The sequence below is a fragment of the Seriola lalandi genome, unplaced genomic scaffold (genome assembly GCF_002814215.2).
Source record: "Seriola lalandi dorsalis isolate HSWRI2012SDOR001 ecotype SW California unplaced genomic scaffold, Sedor1 jcf7180002054672, whole genome shotgun sequence".
In the NCBI taxonomy this organism is placed as follows: domain Eukaryota; kingdom Metazoa; phylum Chordata; class Actinopteri; order Carangiformes; family Carangidae; genus Seriola; species Seriola lalandi.
The window spans coordinates 2,321,756-2,340,109 of NW_019525225.1; the positions used below are offsets into that span (position 1 = coordinate 2,321,756).

General features: G+C 38.2%; 2 protein-coding genes across 3 annotated transcripts; one reads left to right on the plus strand and one right to left on the minus strand.

Annotated features, from left to right (window-relative positions):
• Window positions 1-2,091: 2,091 nt before the first annotated feature.
• On the minus strand, window positions 2,092-6,903 carry LOC111666140 (sialidase-3-like). The gene is made up of 3 exons (XM_023421369.2): window positions 6,388-6,903; window positions 4,301-4,543; window positions 2,092-4,206 (listed from the first exon to the last, which is right to left on the minus strand). The coding sequence occupies exons 2-3, from the start codon at window positions 4,526-4,528 to the stop codon at window positions 3,187-3,189; spliced, it is 1,248 nt and encodes a 415-aa protein (XP_023277137.1). The 5' UTR covers window positions 4,529-4,543; window positions 6,388-6,903; the 3' UTR covers window positions 2,092-3,186.
• Window positions 6,904-7,196: 293 nt separating this feature from the next.
• xrra1 (X-ray radiation resistance associated 1) lies at window positions 7,197-14,710 on the plus strand. Of its 2 annotated transcripts, XM_087178021.1 has the most exons (17): window positions 7,197-7,287; window positions 8,236-8,375; window positions 8,487-8,558; window positions 8,646-8,718; window positions 8,812-8,909; window positions 9,472-9,620; window positions 10,551-10,655; window positions 11,100-11,218; window positions 11,335-11,402; window positions 11,499-11,564; window positions 11,645-11,738; window positions 11,820-11,938; window positions 12,055-12,189; window positions 12,341-12,500; window positions 12,624-12,739; window positions 12,881-12,986; window positions 13,077-14,710. In XM_087178021.1, the coding sequence occupies exons 1-17, from the start codon at window positions 7,197-7,199 to the stop codon at window positions 13,259-13,261; spliced, it is 1,896 nt and encodes a 631-aa protein (XP_087034147.1). In that variant the 3' UTR covers window positions 13,262-14,710. The 2 variants fall into 2 exon arrangements, with proteins under 2 accessions (XP_087034147.1, XP_087034148.1); XM_087178022.1 differs by lacking the exon at window positions 11,335-11,402 and having other exon boundaries at window positions 9,472-9,629; window positions 11,100-11,209; window positions 11,479-11,564.
• Window positions 14,711-18,354: the final 3,644 nt, after the last annotated feature.

Sequence of the window (18,354 nt, forward strand, 5' to 3'; positions counted from 1 at the left end):
TGTCTCACCACCGACCGTGTCAGAGAAAAACAGGTTTCACTACATGATTCATCCTTCCTGTGAAGAAGCAGGTTGGACAAGGTGATGAAAAACAGAAATGAAGTAGCCGTAGCCAGTTAATAAACACATTTGAGATACACAAGCCTTCACATAAAGCACACCTCAAACCTAGCTTATTTATTGCTTTTGTATCAGTTCAGTGATTCTATTAATGATCAGGACAGGTGCTGAGGTCGCAAGCAGCCTGGAGCTACTGCTGTGTGTGGTGGAAATCTGTAAACTGTTTGGTGAGAAAGCTTCAAAGGAGAACGCTTTGTAAGGTTTTGATGTTTATTTGAATCACTCAATCAAGTGTAAAACAGACAAAGAACAAGCAAATGGAGTGCCTAGACTGAACCCCTCATCACTTTTAAAGAAGCAAACAGTTGTTCTGGACAACTGAGATAAGGGCCTCTCCTAGTTCGTTTAACCCACCTTCCATAGGTCCGTTGTTCCCTCCAAGGGCGGGCCATGAAATGCAGTCAGAGATAACATTTGGGTGTAACTATAACTACTCTATTCTATATCTAACAATCAAAACCTAGTAATAAAGACATTTTCCCCTACACTGTGTACCCAAGGACACAGGGAACAATTAAAAATGCATCTAGTGGTTCAACGCTTGTTCAGTTAAGTTAATATGTTCCTTCACTTTTGCATTTGAAGTGGGATAAGGCTGGTGGTGTTCAATAGTTTTCATATTGTAAAAATATCCCCACAAAAGACCAAACACTGAATTGATCTAACAAACAAGTTTTGCCTGTGTAGCCAAAACCTGATATCGGTTAGTCATGTGTCCCATAGAGCTCCATTGTTTCCAAAAACACATCAATAAGCCACTTCGTTGCACTGGCTGATATGTTCCTTCATTACCATGAACATAGTCACAGTATATTATCTAAAAAATAATTCCATATACACCATCCCCCTACCACAAACACTAATTAGAGCACCAAATGTGTATTCATCCACTGCTGAAAATAGTCCTCAAGAAAGGAAGTGTTTACTCCTGTTTAAGAAACCTTTGATTAAAAACTAGTGCCCAGAAAATTGCTAAGCCTCCACGGTTGTATGCCTCCACCTCTTAGACAGGTTTCAGGTTTCATCCCTGTTCATCCAGAATCATATAAAATATTAAATTCTGTGGTAATTGCTGTGTGAATTCTTGAGTTATGGATTAAAACCTATTGTGTGCTGTCAAAGTGACCATGACCATGACCACCATAATCTAATCAGTTCATCTTTGAGTCCAAGTGAACATTTGTACCAACTTTGAAGGGATTCCCTTGAGGAGTTCCCAAGATGTTGCATTCACAAGGCCAAAATTGTGTTTTGTGAGGTCACCGTGACCTTTACCTTTGACCTTTAACCTTTAACCACCAAAATATAATCAGTGTAATTTTATCACACTGTACACAATAAGAATCAGGACAAAACTGTAAATGTGTTTCTAATATACACAAAGCACTTACTCTCTCTAGTGCGGCTGTGACAACTGTGAATCAGTCAGAATATAGGTACAAACCAACCAACCAATCAGAAAAGGGCTACAAATCAACCAATCCGAATACAGCTACAAGGCAACACAGCTACTTCTCATTTAACTGCAGTCTGACAAACACTATAACCCCCTTTACAGTAAAGACATCATATCTATTTTGTCAATCTCTACAAGCATTGAATGTCCAGATTCCACCGTCTTCTAAAATGTTCCCCCCTGTCCGTAATTCATCCCTGCTGCCTGCACATCTGTTGAATCACATTCAAATCCCCACAGGTTGCTTTACAACAAAACCACTTCACATAATTTCAACACACTGCAGCCCATAGTCTCTTTTGCCTGGTGAGGGAATAAAATACTCCCTACAGCAGATGAAGTGTTTCTCATAGTTGCTTTTAAACCATATCTATGCCCTATGCTTTTATGCCTTATCCCTGTTTGACAAATGATTGTTGTTTAACTTGTCTTCATAAATTCATCAGAATAATCAGCTATTAAAAGCAATACACTATAATCAGGAAGAAAGTGTACAAAATTAAACGCAAGATATGTCAGGTGATCACAGGTTACTTTTATTTTCTACTAAAATACACGTTTCATGCAAGTTTTGTCACTTTCCACAATAGTCAACAAAAAGACAATGAAACAAGTCACCTCGAGGCATTTTGCCGCACAACATTAGGCAAAGAGGGATGTTAAAACCGTTCAGTACAAGGTGTGCAAATTCCTAGTAGCTTTATAAATAGTTAATCTTCATCGGCTGTATCATGCTCTCATGTGATAACCTACAGCCAATCAATCATACCTGGTCGTAATACTGCACTTATTTAACTATGCCAGGAAAAAAATGTGTCCTGAAAATCATGTTAAATACACTGGGGAACTGAAAATAAACAAGTAAATAATGTTGCAAAGTGATATAAAGCTTTTGGACATGAAAGTAATAAAAACCAGTGTACATTACAAAGTAACACAAATGCTCTTGACAGTAGCTTGCTGAAGGTAAATAATCTCTTTCAATCCATTAGCTGGTACAGTTTAGCTGGTCTCTTCCTTGATTAGCTGGCAAGTAAAAAGTGAATATTTATCTTTTCAGTCCAGTTTTTGTTGTCAACTTTTCGGCCCCCCACTGTGACCTACAGAAAAGGTTGTGCGCTGACAGGCTGTGGCACGGCTTAAGTTTAAACAGTGGAGTAGAAGGCATATGTGAATCAGAGAATACTAAATGTAAAGGAGAGACTGAGCATTGGAGGATACTCTACGCTCCGCTTTACAAGGCCTGCTATGATCTTCATATGAAAATAAAAAGAGGTAGGCAAACTCTCAGCTCTGCTCTGCTCAGCCGTACTGACAGTCTAATAAGTTGCAGAAATGGGGATGAAGTGCTTGTCAAACATGCTACACACAAAGCCTGTTTTAAAAATGACAGCTCAGCACAGCATGCTTACATCAACCACCCTTCCTTTAAAAAATGGTTTCCTTCCTGATACAGCTGGTTGCATATTAATACTATAAGGACTTGAATTACATTTTCATGTAAACAAGGAGACAACAAAACACAAGACTCATGCATTATCATCTCCAGAATGTAGAACAACAGTAAACACAGACAGATGTAACTGCACAGCTTATTTAGTGGCTTCTGCTTAGATTTTTAGGTTGCGCATCTTCTTCTCTCTCTTATTGCCTGTCTGCATGACATCATTAAGGGTAAACGATATGAAGGCAATCTGCTCGTTTTCACTATGTGTCCCACACTCTATCACGCACGAAAACTGATCCTTGTCGCTGTTGTAGGCCAGGTCTGAGTAGCCACTGGGTCCGCTGTTGATGATCCTGGGCCTATCCCAACCAGAAGAGTGCAGGGGGGATCGGTTCAAATACACGCCCATGTCCCTTCTACTACACTTATTGGTTGGGTGCATGAAGAGGAGCCAGGTTTGTGTGTCTGGAGACAAGAGCGATGTGCCACAAGCTTTGCTCTCGGCGTCATCATTTGGGAAAAATTCAGGAGCAGGAAAGCCAATGACACTGCCTTGACAGCCGGAAGGTGGTTCGACGAGCTCTGAGGCCATGTGGGGTTTGTCAAAATACTTGCCGCTGTCTTCACTCAGGGCCTCACATCTGATCCCGCCATTGTTACGAGCATTACAGTAAAGATAAGATCTGCCCTCGTGGTCTATGATCTCTGCCATTTCACATTCACATGAATATTTTTGAAGCTTCTCACCCATGTGCCATGTCTCCCCACCGTTGTCACTATAAATAGCCAGTGCATGTGGGTAGACTGTACAAGGAATGGGGAAGGAACAGCATCTGTAAGGGACGTAATAGGCGTATGCTGGGATGATCAATCTGCCATTTTCCATTTGAACACCGTGGCCGGGACCAACAGCAAACGTGGCCCACTCATGGATAGTTTCGCCAATTACACTCTCTGTCAAGTCTTTTGCTGATGTCCAAGTTTGTCCATCATCACTGCTGCTAACACAGCAAAGCCGTGCCTGGTTTCTACCTGTGATTACCTGGTATTTTTCTGTGATGGTTTCCAAGACGCAGATGAAAAATAAAAACAATGTTCTGCTGTTTTTTTCATACACGGGGCAAGGATTCATGGTGCGGCAGCCCGGTTGACGTGCTGTTGACAGCTCCTGACTGGAGGACCACTGGAAAAAACATTGTCAAAGGACAACAATTAGAAAGATGAGCACAGATAATGCTGACAGTTTTCAGTATTAAAGCAAAGGTGCCAATAATAACCTGAACAGATCCATCATCTTTCAATGTTCCGCTTCTCATAACAAGAATTTTGGCATCTTGGTCAGAAGGTGAGGACCTTTTCTCTGCAAAAGCAAGGAAGGTGTGACTGTGCTGCAGATAAATGAGAGCGGGAATTCTGTATGTTATCCCACTTTGCTGCTCTTGTTCAAACAAGATTGTTTTAACCGGTTCCTCTCCGCTGCCACTCTTTGATGATGTGTTTCCCATGGTGGGTCAGAGTTCCTGGAAATAGAAAATGTTCCAAATTAATGACTGTACAGTATAAGTCTTAGCCTGTGATTTAGTCTTGTTATAACAGTCTTTAAAAGCAGACTGACAGTTGAGAGTTCACACTCCAGCAGCTCCTCGTAGCCAAGGGCGGAGCAAGACATAGTATATAGTCAAGACATAGTCTATATTTCCCATGGGGAATTTTTTCCCCAGTCACAGCAGCTACATGTACTATTTACTGAATCAAGCCATTTTAACATCATTTGGGGAAAAAATGATAGTTGCCCAGGAAAAAAAAATCATCCAGAGCCTGCGTCATATTTTGAATCAACTTTTCCTCTGTCTCCATCATTCTGAAACGACAACACAACAAATTTTGACAATGACTAATTTTCACTTCTTCCACATAAAAAGAGGCACAACTTGTTTGGTGTTATTATTTTTGAATTTCCATTACATAGGTGGGGAATGAATATGGCATAAACAGCATCACTAAAGTTTGAAACCTATTTTTGTCACACTATGCCGGAGTACAGTTCACAAATTTAATGTTTAGATGACAAATCTACATTTAAATCCCGACCATAATAATATGTGCTGCTCTAAATGAGCAGTCATATCCACAACATGGTCAAGTAAATGTCTTCTCTTCACTTCTCTGAATATTAGGCCAACAGAAGAACATTTACTCAATTAAATTTCTTTAAGGAATAGCATCATAGGACAAACAACATGGACATATACTGTAATATTATCGTACAGTATTTTATTTGATCCACTCCTGATCACTCTGTTCTCCTTTCCTCCCCTTTTCTTCTTCTTTCACTCTCTCGGCTCCACTCATCTATTCCTGGAAATGTCCTCCACTCAAAGAAAATATAAAAAAAAAAGATTTTTATTTCTCTGATCATAAACTGAAGATGTAAAAATATTAAACACATATTTTATTCTCTTATATCTGCGCCACCTCTGCTCTCCTTTCCTCCTCTTTTCTTCAATCCTGTCTTGTCAACACATTTTCATCTCTTGTTGTTGGATCATGAAGATACATTGCAACAAGGCCATATTTCATACCCATCCAATCTGTAAAGAGATAACTGGTGTCATTTGTTTTACTTTTGAGATTATTGAAATTATTCAATCAATTTGTGGAAGGTGTTTTATATTTACAGATTACACATTTACACACGGACTGTCAAATCTACGTCCATAGAAATCCCACTCTTACTTGTTGAAGTATTTGGGGAAATTAAACTCATAGAAGACGGTGTGCTCTTACTTTGAAAAAAAAAAGTCGATTTTCGTTCAGACTGGCGGAAAGTTTGTCTCAAAACTCTGTGTGTAAAATGCAAATCCACAAGCGTGGAATAGAGATCCACAAATGCTTTTTCGCCTCACAAATGGAAAATGGATTCACAAATGTCTGTTTGAAAGTTTTAAATGTTAGGAAGATATTCACAGATGAATTGTTTTCATTTATTTGTAAATTAATTGAATGTATTCACAGACATGTTTTTATTCCTGGAATTTGTTTGTGTATTTTCAGATCCTTTTTATATTTGCAAGATATTTGCAAAGTTTACAAATGTATTTTTTGTATTTGTGGAAGCTGTTTCATATTTAGATTAAACATTTACTCACTGTGTCAGTCTGTTCACACTGAGACTGAGAGGAAATGACACCAAGTTGAAGTTATATTATAAACTTTATATAAGATTCGGGGCTTTTGGGGAAAACGTCTCGGGCTGGAGCCCCACAAACCGCCCCTCAGCTCCGTCTATGCTCATAGCCACATATGATTGCATTGGTATAAACAACATGTAGCCTTTACTGTGCGTGCATACCAAAGCCCTTACCTTCACTTGTCACTTTTCCCATTCGTCACCTTTGATCTTTTCTTGAACGGCATTACACCATGTAATTTCAAGCCGAACCAGGGACCTCTGATGTTCACGACACTGATGCTATAGGTTCATCAGAAACGAAGGCGGCGCTGAAGTGAGAGGAACACACACGTACTTCCGTGTTCGCTTGGACACCACCTGGCTAAACTAGATGTCGGTGGTAAATGAGCTTCGTAAAATGGAGCGCCAAAGAGCCCCTTTATCGTTTATTTTCCAATTACTACGCTAACACAACAACTACGTAACAGACAAGCCGTTACATGAGAGGAGTACACAAAACAACATCCAATTGCAGTCACAGTGGTACCCGACGTTACATATGCGTAGTGTGGACGTTTCTGATTAAACGCCAGGTGCTAAACGGTTTAAACCAACGGTCGGACGTTAATTCGTCTTATTGAATAAATTACACCCTTTCTTACAGATAGAAAAGAACTGCCACATAATGTTAACAATTGCTGTTTAATGTTTTTAAACACTTGAGGCAGGCTAGGTGGTGTATTATCTTACCATTGAATTCCATCTTTGATAAACTAGGCTCGCCAGTCTCTTCCGCCGTAAAGAAAATACCCATGTCGACTTCTTACCGCCCCCCGCTGGACGGGAGGGGCAGGTATCGTTTAACGTGCTGTTGCTAGGATACGGAGCATTACAGTGGAGCTGTAGCAAGTAGTTTTGCCAGTTCAGTGCGTGAAAAGCGTAATTAACATTTGCATAAAGAGTTTTTTTTCGTGACAAATGGATTTACCCAAGCAAACAAGATGACTGCTGCATCGTATAAATTTGATGATGGGCAGAGCTATCCTACCAAATGTTTCCCGGCCCGAACATTACTCAGTCGAAGGAAAGACGGTGGGTTAAATTAATTTAAGTTATATATCAAATGACTTGTCCAGAAAGTTACATGAAATTTTCAGAAACAAGGACACTATCTCAAACAATAGGGAGAACAATTATATTAGGTTAACGCAATGAAAACACGATATTACAAGTTAGTAAGTAAGTTAAAATGTGACTTAATGAATCTATATGTATATTAAATCAGGCAGAAATGAATAATTTATTAAATTATTATGAAATTGCACAAACAGCCGTTCACCTGGAGGGGAGGGACTACAGGTTTAATCACAGTTTCCATGACAGACACTTTGAAGCAAAAATGTTGCAAACAGTGAGGGACTTTTTATTACTTTTTAGGACTAGATAAGTAATGAAGGATGTCTATCCTGGCAAATGGTACATTTCAGTGAATATCTGATCCAGAACATATATGTGTAAATTTTGTCAGCACTACGTGTTTTACAGTATCTGATTATATGAATCACATGCTTTTTTAAATCTTTGCTGATAGTTTGTATAGACATACAGTTTATTTTGTGCTACACAGTAGACTGCAGATTTGAAACATTTAGTGGATTATCTGCAACTTTTTTGATAATCAGTTTATAGTTTGAGACATTAATCAGGCAAAAATAGCAAAATATTCTTTGGTTCCAGTTTCTCAAATGTGCTACTATTCTTTGTTTTATGTCATTGCTCATTCTTTTATCTTTGGGTTTTGGACTAAAGGTTGGACGAAACACGCAATTTGAATTTGAATATGAAAAATTATGATGGCTACTTTTCACAATTTTATCACATTTAATAGACAACACAATACATAATTAATAAGAAAATAATCTGCAAATTAATCAATAATGAAAATAATTGTGAATTGCTGGCCTATTATATTGTATACATTTGTAAATCTGCAAACAGTATTTGCTGGCATGATGGTATTAAATTTGACCTTCCTTTCAGGTGGTGGTCATTGGCTTGTGGCTTACAGAAAGGCACAGGAGCAGAAGTACAGTAATGTGCACAGAAGAATAAAAGAGTCTCATAAAAAACTAGAGAACGGTGGGGTGGCTGATGGTAATACATTAGATGGGCCCTTCCTGGTAAGTCACTGAGATCTAGTTATGTGAGAATTGGTTATCTGACGAAAGAGCACACCATCAGTTGTTTTTTGGTGAACGCAAATAATCACAATTTTAAATCTTCTTTTGTAGCTCCAGTTACATTGTGTTGATAAACCATCTGAACTGTGCTCTGTTGATGTCAGTGACCATAAACTGAATTCTGTAAGACTCATTTTTCACATTTTAGTCAAAATCACTTGGTAGTGTGTGGGTAAAACCGACTGAAGAGTTTTCCCTAACTGTGCACAGGTCAAGCCAGAAGACCTCAAGTTGTTTGATAATGTAGTTTACATCGATGCTTCTGTTAACTCCCTCTCTTTAGGTGATTATTTTTTACACATCAAGCAAACCCTGAATACAATCTTTTCTGGCAAAAAAGTTTCACGTGTCTGAACTGTCGCTTATTTTTCTACAGGGTCTTTCAGCAGTTTTGTGTCTTTAAGAGAACTCAGTCTGTCTCTAAATGGGATTTGCAACATGACGTTTCAAGCATCTGACTTCCCTTGTCTTGAGGTAGGATGACAGATTTTGACATACTGTACTAATTCGATACACTGTTGCTATTATTATTTTTAATGTTGTTTATTTGGATTATTAACATGTCATAGCATTAATACACAACTCGACCTAAATTTTCATTTCTCACAAGAACTCGAACTCCTTTTATTACCATCCAACATGTTCTCATTTACTTTTGCTGCTCCCTCTGTTCTTTTTACAGCTTCTTTCACATCTCCAGTTCTTTCATGTTTTCCTATAATCCACTGACAAACAAAGACACCCTGTACTGTTAGTTTAATCTCTACTGATGCCTACATCATGCCTTTTAAATTTCAATATTTGTGCCTGTTTGATGCTTGAACAAAGTTGATTAAGATGGAGGGAGGTTGCAATTCATAATTAATTCATGTTAGTGCAGGACAGATCAGCAGCTAATCTGTGTAACATCTGTAATATTTCAAACTGCATTATCTCAGATTCACACTCTGTTAATGCCATACACTCCTCTTCGTTCTCTATTTCATCCCCTTGATGTGATTATGTTCATCTAAATGCTTAATTTAAATCCTAACAGGTTTTGGATTTGTCCTACAACAGTTTGTCAGCTGATGATATTGTTTCCATCGGTCGACTTCCACGTCTAAAGGTCCTTCATCTGACTGGAAATCAGCTTCGTCATCTTCCTCCTAATCTGGGTTCCTCCAGCTGTGACCACACTCAGCTGTTAGTAGAGTATCTTAATTTCCATGCAGCAGCAATATAAGAGTGACGAGATACAATGTTTGTCATAGATTTTTTATTTTACATATAGCTTCACTTATGATCAGTCAACTTCCCGTTTCAGTTCATAGATTTTCTTTTTCTCTAATTGTTTTCATCTATCTTCATTGATGCAAATTTATGCTACGAATCAAAACAAATTAATCTGCTTCTCTTCTAACAACATTGCTCATTTGTTCAGGAAAAATTGAAAAAAACACAAGTTGATAATGAAACAAAATTCCGCTATGAGTTGTGGAGAAGCTGGCAGACTGAAAGACAACTAATCTGTTTCAATGCATAGTTTCCACATCAAAATGCAAATTAATTCTCTAACTACAGTCTGACACTGCCTCCAGTCTGCTGCTCTCAATTATTCCTGCAGAGAACATCTTAAGCAGGCAGTGCACATGATACAGTACCCAGCCTCAGTTTATGAGAAGAATGAATAGTGATATATCCTAAATTCTTTTAATAATAATGCAAATGTTTTATAGTTATCTTTCAAATCAGTTGTACCAGTGATCACTTGGCTTGCAAAATCATCACATATCAAACATGCTTATACTTGTTCAGTGCATTGGTTATCATTCTTGTCAAAACAGTCAATTACAGAGAAAGGCCACAAAGTCAAGATGCATTTTCAAATTGACCAAAAGGGGGTGCACAAATGTTCCAGATTCACACTCCTGATTCTGGTCAAACAAATGTAATGACATTCAATACACCTGCTCCACAGCCAGGTCTATGATTGGTATGCACACATATATATCAGTAGTATGTAAATGCAGCTTTAATTGCATTATAAAATATTTTGACTGTTTATTAGTGTGTGTACTGTATGGATTTCATGATGTTGGTTGATTGTACTGTTGCATTTTTTTTTTTATACAGGCCGGCTAAAGAAGAGGACACACACTTTAGAGCTCTCGAAATCCTGATGCTTGATGATAACAAACTGTCCTCTGGAGTCTTCAGCAGTCTTACAAATCTGAAGAGGTACTGATGAGGTTTTCTATATAATATTTTAAATAAAAAAGTGTTACTTAAAAGGACAATCCACCAAGTCATAGTCATATCCCTTGTGTACAATTCAGCCTGTGGAGCTGGAGGAAGTTTAGCCAAGCATGACAAAATAATTCCAGTGACATCATCTGAGTAATCTCAGTTTATGCTTGTAAACCAGTTGTTTTTTTACAGAGATCCTGTGTTATAAACTGGCAACATTGGAAGATGTGAACATTTATTTATCAAGTGCAATCATGTTTCATTATGAGAAGTGTGGGATCCTGTGTTTTTGAAGATGAACTCATATTAGGGAATAAAAAATGGGTTATTTTAGTCTTGGCTGCATCAATTCTGACCATTTGTCACTGGAATACAATTTTAAAGCACAAAACAATCTGTGAAAACATTAATTCATTTCTAAATTTTCAATTTCAGGCTTAAGTATTTAAACCTACAGCGCAACCACATTTCAGAAGTACCATATTTACAAACTAAGGGCTGTTCAAAACCTGTGCAGACTTCGGCTGAAAGGCCAACTGAGGAAGAGGGAGCTGGTAAATGCTAAGAATCTGCTTGATGTAATTTGTAAATAATTTAACAATGAACCTGCATGTAAGAGTTTCCTCAGCATCCTCTGAAAAAAGTTGTCATTTTTATCCATTCAAACCAGCCCACACTGAGCCAGATCCTGAGGATGATGAAGATTTACAGAGAATCTCACAGGTAATTGATTCTGCAGTTTGTGTTTGAGATGTTTCACCACTGTGTTTCTGTAGCCCACATTTTAAATAAATTAAACTTGTGTGTGGTCTGTCAACCTGGATCAACCTGGAGGAGTACTGCAAGGGATCCAGTTTGCCTCTACCAGAGCTTCAGTATCTCAATTTATCTGACAACAAGGTATCCCTGTTATTTTATATAAAGAAATCAACTATTTTGGAAAAAATAGCAAACGTGTCTCATCAGTGTTTTGTCATCAGATTGCCGAGGAAGACGCACTGATGGCTGTCATTCTTTTCCCAATGCTTCGCGAAATTGACATTCACTCCAACCCTCTGACCACAAAGAGAAGTGGTAATCCTCTCCTATAAAATACAGTTTTTGAAGATCAGTTCTGAATTGGAATTGGTGAATCATGTCTTTGCTTGAATACAGGGGACCCTCCCTTACTGACCTATTACCTCCAAGAGAGACTGGGGATAACAATAAAGCGTAAACAGACGCGAGAAGTTGCGAAGCCCCCACTGAAGGTGTCCACTAATCCAAAATGGCAGGTTGGATGTGTTCTGCATAATTAATATTGTCTGATCATGACCCTCCAGATTTCACTATATGAAAGTTAAACAGTGTACAATTCATCTCCTTTTTTTGTGACATTTTTGTATTGTAGTTCGAAGAAAGGATCCCAAAGGTGCTAAAGAAGCAAATGCTGATGGAACAATCATGTCCTGCACAAACTCAGGAGGGCAAGGACAGCAGGGACCACACTTTCCAAGAAAATACAGAGCACTTCTTTGTTACTGAGGTATGTACATGTCCAGTATCTGTGATTGTCATATTGCTCCTGTTGGTTGGGAAATGTGAATTCTACAACTTATATGTTATTCAGAAATACACGGTGGATTAGTGCCTGCACAGTTTCTTTGTCTCTTCATGGGATGTTATTTCATGTTCAGGCAGCAGACATTTCTGAAAATGAGTTTGATCTTCGAGCTGATGAGAAAGAAACAGCAGGGAATGATGACAGATACGAGGATGATACGATTCCTGAAAAATTCAACTGCTACAAGATGTTGATGGATGCAAAACCATATCCTGAAGCCGTGGAGCCCACTGGTGAGGACTGTAGTTTCACCTGCAGCTGTTTATTTTTGTACATTTTCGTGAAGCCCTAAAGAGTTTGCCTATACAATGGCCCCATAGTGAAGGGGGAATATTCATGCTTTTTTTTTCCAACAGGAATTCAAACAGCTGTTCGGATGCTGGAACACGCACTGAAGAATCTTAATGTTTACAGAGACTCAAAACCAAAACTTGATAGCATCCAGATGCCATATAAAGAAAGAGAGAAAAGGGTTTGATATTTTGCTTCTCAAAATTTCTTTGCATTTGGATTTAATGTCACTGTCAAGTTACAACAAATAAAACAAGGACTGTTAAGAACAAGTGAAACAGTTTCACCTTCATGTTATGACTTCAAACATTTGTCTTCACAGATTAAGGAACTTCCACCTCTGAAACCAGTGAAGCAGCCGACTGAAAGGGTTGACGAAATGATCAAGGAAATCAAAGGGAGTACAACGATAAGAGAAGTCGCCTTGAGTATGCACAGTTCTGATACAATCCCGCTTCAGACAACTTGACCTTTCATGACCTTACCTTTCCTTATGTAATACTTTGTTTTGCGTACAGGCAGTGCCATACACGGCGCAGGCGTTAACAAGCAAGAATATAAGGAAGCTTTGTCGCTGCTGAGGGACATGAAGACAAAGTACAAGATGGTCCATAAGAAAACAATGGAACAAGCAGCCAGCATTGAGTCTGATGATGACAACAACCTAAATGGAGCTCAACCTCCACCTGTGCAGATGGTGTGATGCCTGCCTTGAATAACACCTTGTTGATGTTGGCATAGAACTGGTGTTTCACTGTGTTTCTGTTCACATGAGTCTGTCTGGTTAATACTGTGACAAACGTATAGTGACGGTTTTGAGCAGCTGCACCGATGCTACTTTGACCACATTCAGTCCAGCGTGCTTGCATAGTATGCATCAACTGTTAATAGAGTTCAGCTGTAAGAGTCGACTGGGTCCTCCTTGGGGAGAGACAGTTTAAACTATTACATTACTATCTTTTCAAGCCAATAAGAGGTCTCAGTGTTTCCTCTGGCCCAAGCTGTTCCCATATGTATTCTCTTTAGCATGAACCTACTAGTGATATCTTTAAGTCCACTATAGGCCAACAGGCTGTGATAATAAGTGAGGAAGAGGTCAGTTCCAGCACCCATCTTGTAAGCCTACTGAAGCGTCCTTAAGCAGTGAAGCAATGCTGCTCTTTGGGTGACCAGTGAAAAAAAGACAAACAGGATTGTGTGGATTCATAAACAATGAAATCCACAATGAGCCCTGTGCTGACTTAAAATATAAATATTGTTCAGAATTCTCTTAATCTTAAAATAGCATTAGCACTATTGTCAACCGTGGATTAAATGTCACCTTGCTACTTGAGAACAAAACAAATGGGAGAAGCTGCAGCCTACAGCTTAAGTATAGTGAGTGTTACATCAGAACAGCAGTGATTGAGTTACTAGTTAGAGTCTGCAGTTTTTTTTTAAATATTGCACAGCCTGAGGTTGATCAGAATCAGATATTCTCCAGGGACATGCTATACATTTTGTTGACCAGGTCGACTTTCTAACCAATAGAATAAAGCTGAGGATGTGGTCCTGTGTATGGTTTGTTGCCATGTAAACGCTTTTAAGACCTTGAAATCAGCTACAGAACATTTATACTGCAAAGTGGCCGGTAATTCATTTGACAGATGATTGATCCATTGTCTCATGACTCTCTGACTCATGTCTCACTCTCTTCTGGTTTGTTGAGTCCCGTGTATTTGCTTTCATACTGTAGGTTTCAGATACCATTAGTGAAGCTACGGCTGTGGTCATTTCTGTCAGGCAGGAACAATAGTATTTAGTTGAGTAGTAGTTGTTTGTAGTTTTGAACGGACCTCTGTAGCTGAACATGATTTACAGTCCACATCCTTGAACGCATAAATGATCAAGTCAAGCTTTATAAAATTTCTAGTCATGTTTTGTTTTCGTTTTCCATTCCCTTTTTGATTTCATGGTCTTGTCCTTCATATGATTTCAATTATTTTTCTGCAGAGCAGCTTGCAGATGTGGAATGCACGTTCAGCCCAGGTGGAATAAATCAATAGGTACTCTGAAGATATGTCATGCAGATTTTCTACATTATTACATTCATCTGTGGATATTCCCCTGCTTCTGTATTGAATGGTAAATAAAATATGAATTGCACACAGTAAGCAAAATGCTTTCTGTACACTGTATCTAGTACGCTGTCATTTTGTGCCATCTGTTTCACATTTTCATTTTGTTTCATTTCAGTTATTTTTCAACTGTTACATTCATTTATTAACCATAATAAAATTGTTGTAAAGCTATTCATTCATTTATAATGTAGATTATTATAGCTCTATATGAAATCCCTGAAAAAAAAAACTTTTTTTTTTCATTGACATTGACATTTTTTTTTTTTTTTTAATAAGAATTTTTACAATAACACAGTTGAAAACAGTTATATATTTGTATTACAATTTGAAAAGCTGATATTAAAATATCAGGGACAAAAAAAAGGCCGGGTACAAATAATCTAAAATATTTAAACATATAAGGTTACAGCAACACATAAAGAGTGTGTTTGCTCTGGTAAATAAATTAAGACACTGAGAACGAACAGTACTTTCATGATCTGTGCTATCAAGCACTTCAGTCTGCGGGGTTTTTCATCTTCAGCGGTATATTTGGTGGTAATGAGGAGACTGGCAATTGAAAGAGTTTTGACATAAAAACTGTTTTCCAGGTAATTGTCTTATTTTCCAGTACACTGTTAAATCTAATCAGAATTCCTTTTTCTTTTTAAACCACAATACTTTTACTGCTCTCTCCAGACGATAGTGCAACTCAAGTAAATGTCTTTTGAGAATTTGTTGTTGCTTTACAGGAACTTGTTGGAGTTTGTTCTTCAGCCAGTGAGTCCTGCCATGAATTTATTTTGCCTGACAAGAAAGCTGTTATGAAGTAATTTTGAAGTGATAATGACTGGTTCTTCAAGCATCTAGTGTTGCATAAGTTCAGTGTTTTCATGCTGGAATTCTGTGATGTAAGAGCTTCTTATACATGTCAGTTTTCTACAGTTTTGGGCAATGATTAGTTACAGCTGTTATAATCCATGCCGACAGGATAATATGAACAGGTTTAGATCAGTGTTTACTTTGATCCTTCTGTCACCATTTTTTTAATGATAAATATACTTTCTTCCTTTGTCTGCTTGTGTTTGCACCAACTATTATGAACCACCAAAACCTATCCTGCTTTGCCTTTTTACTACAGACATCAAAATAATCCTGGTCACACACCCTGACCACTAACTTTCTCTTCGTCCGAAGCTTAGGCTATATATGAAAGCAATGACCAGGTCAGGTGATCAAAATGAGTCATGTTTGAATCTGTCAGCACAGTTTAAACATTACACACATTTTAATTTGCTTCATATAGACTCAAATGCAAGTTTACAGGATAGCCAAAAAATACTCTGTTGGATTTGAGTACAGCACATCAACTCTGTCAGGAAAAAAAACATCATTATAAAAAACCATCAAACAGAGCAACAAATTTTGTTTTGCACAAAAAACGAAACATACTATAAAAGAATGGTCAAAACCGAAGAGGCCAAGATATCCAGACTTTTAGTCCGTACAGTTCAACTTCCAAATACAGTGAATGCTAGTGGGTTTCCCATAATGCAACTTGTAGTCTCTATGCCCAAACCAGGATAACCCCATGACACTGTGACATCTTTTTTTTCAGACTCTGGAGAGCTCCATCCAGAGACACAACAGACATTGTACCAATAGCTGATCTTGGTGCTATATAAATATTGTGAAGGTATCTCAATCTATGGAGAAATGCACACAGCCTTAATTCAGGAACTGCGCCTTATCCTAGCTGTCATTACTTCTGTAATTTTGTGACATCACAACTATACAAACACTGCTCTCAGCCATGCCCCCAGCACGGCCCACCTTGACCCACTATCCAACCTATTTTTTGGTTGTTGTTTTAACTTTATTAACAACACAACACTGAGCTCTCATCACGTCTCTGAGCCAATGAGATAGAAGACAGACAGATGTCAAGGAGACGCTGCACAGCTGGTTGTCAGAAAGCTGATATATCATTGCACAGCCTTCCTAAGGATAGTACAAGTTTATTTTTTCTGAAATACCTAAAATTTTAGACCCAATTTTGACCCTCTGTTCAGCTCATTTCAGCACTGATGGACCATCGCCATTTGCATTAAATTAGTGAGTTTTACAGTGGTAGGCAACAATCCATCACCTGTAATTGGTCTGGCCTGTGCATCAATCAGAAAACAGTCAGCCAATCAGAAGAGAAGCTCCGAGACTGACACAAAATGCCCTGTTCCCTCTAGAGCTCCAGAGAGAAGCATAAGAGAGGAGATGTAAAACTGTATTGAAATAGTTTCATACTTAAACCCACAAATATGTCTTCTTATGAATATCAAAACTTCAAACACAACACTGGCAAAGTGTGAAATATATCACGTTTAATGTCACTTTGATTAGTGTCACAAGTTAATCCCCATTTCTAACTTAATATCAGTGGCAGTTTTTTCTTCTTTTGAATATAATAGTGGGAGATTCTGACTGTGCAAATATAATCACTAAACATTCTCTGCTCTCTGGCCTGCCCTTGGTGATTTACACTTACTGACCTCATGGAGGCATGCGTGTTTAAAGAAGTGAAAATGGCCAAATAATGTGACAAATCACTTCAAGACAGAAGATAATTAGACAATCCACATATGTCTGTAATTTATTTCCTACATATATGTAAAGTTATTCCAGAGGTTTCACTTTAATAAGCACAGAATTAGATCCACTTAACATTGTAGGGTGAAGCTAATGGAAATTTATGTCTCTTTTTATTTTCATTGGAGTCCTTCTCACATTAACATCAACACAGAATAAACGGACAAACAAAAAGGCTCAGTTCTGCTTTTCTTCTGTAACCTCTTTGCTCTTACCATAAAAAACTGATGAGGTGAGTTATTAACTGAAAACACATTTTATCCATGCGCTTGGTGATATAACAGAATCTGGCAGGAGAGCCGGGTACTGTGTCCAAAAGCAAAAATAACAAAAGACATGGTGGAGAAAGGCATCGCCGGTCTGTGTCTTAGATGGATCTGTGTTTGTATATCTATATGATTTTTTTTTCTGTACATTTGAACGCAGAACATTTTCACATCTGGGGCAGTCATCGTGGCAATCAAGCCTGAGAAATGTTTGGGTAAGATTTGTTTGACTCTCAAATTGAGGGCCAACAGTTAAGCTTTGAGAATAACCCTGTGGAGACTCAGACACCAGATTTGGCTCAGGAAGAATAGGCCTGAATACCTCATCAACACTCCTCATTACTCAAGTGCCAAATGAGTTCACTGCAGACTGGACCTATTCATTATTTCTTTTGATGGACAATTGAACTGTAACACAATTATCATGTAATCCTGGAAAGGCTTCGGATACTCTGGCTGACATCTGAAAAGAGGCCATTATTAATTACAGATCATAACCGTAAAGTTGTTGTCGGTCTTCTTTCTTCTGCAAAACAAAAGATCTCACTGTGGTCTGTCTTTAATAGTCTACAGTCATTACTAGCATGTGTTTAAAATTTTGACCTTTAAGCTGAGCCGATCAGGATAAGGGGATGAAGACCAAAGTGTTCATGACATGTATCCCGGTATTGTCCATGTTTTCTTGGCCAGACTCCAATCATCAGCTAAAATGATCAGGGCCAACTTAATTAATGAGAGGGTAAGGGTGTAAAAAACAGAGCCCTTGATAGATTTCGGAAGTATTTTGA

Bases quoted from the DNA above. Each gene is read 5' to 3' on its own strand.
- LOC111666140 (XM_023421369.2), bottom strand. From the start codon at position 4,528: ATGGGAAACACATCATCAAAGAGTGGCAGCGGAGAGGAACCGGTTAAA. The intron at 4,207-4,300 runs GTTATTATTGGC...TGTTTTTTCCAG, and splicing joins AAGATGATGGATCTGTTCAG to TGGTCCTCCAGTCAGGAGCT.
- xrra1 (XM_087178021.1), top strand. From the start codon at position 7,197: ATGACTGCTGCATCGTATAAATTTGATGATGGGCAGAGCTATCCTACC. The intron at 9,621-10,550 runs GTTAGTAGAGTA...TTTTTTATACAG, and splicing joins AGCTGTGACCACACTCAGCT to GCCGGCTAAAGAAGAGGACA. The intron at 11,219-11,334 runs GTAAATGCTAAG...CATTCAAACCAG, and splicing joins AACTGAGGAAGAGGGAGCTG to CCCACACTGAGCCAGATCCT.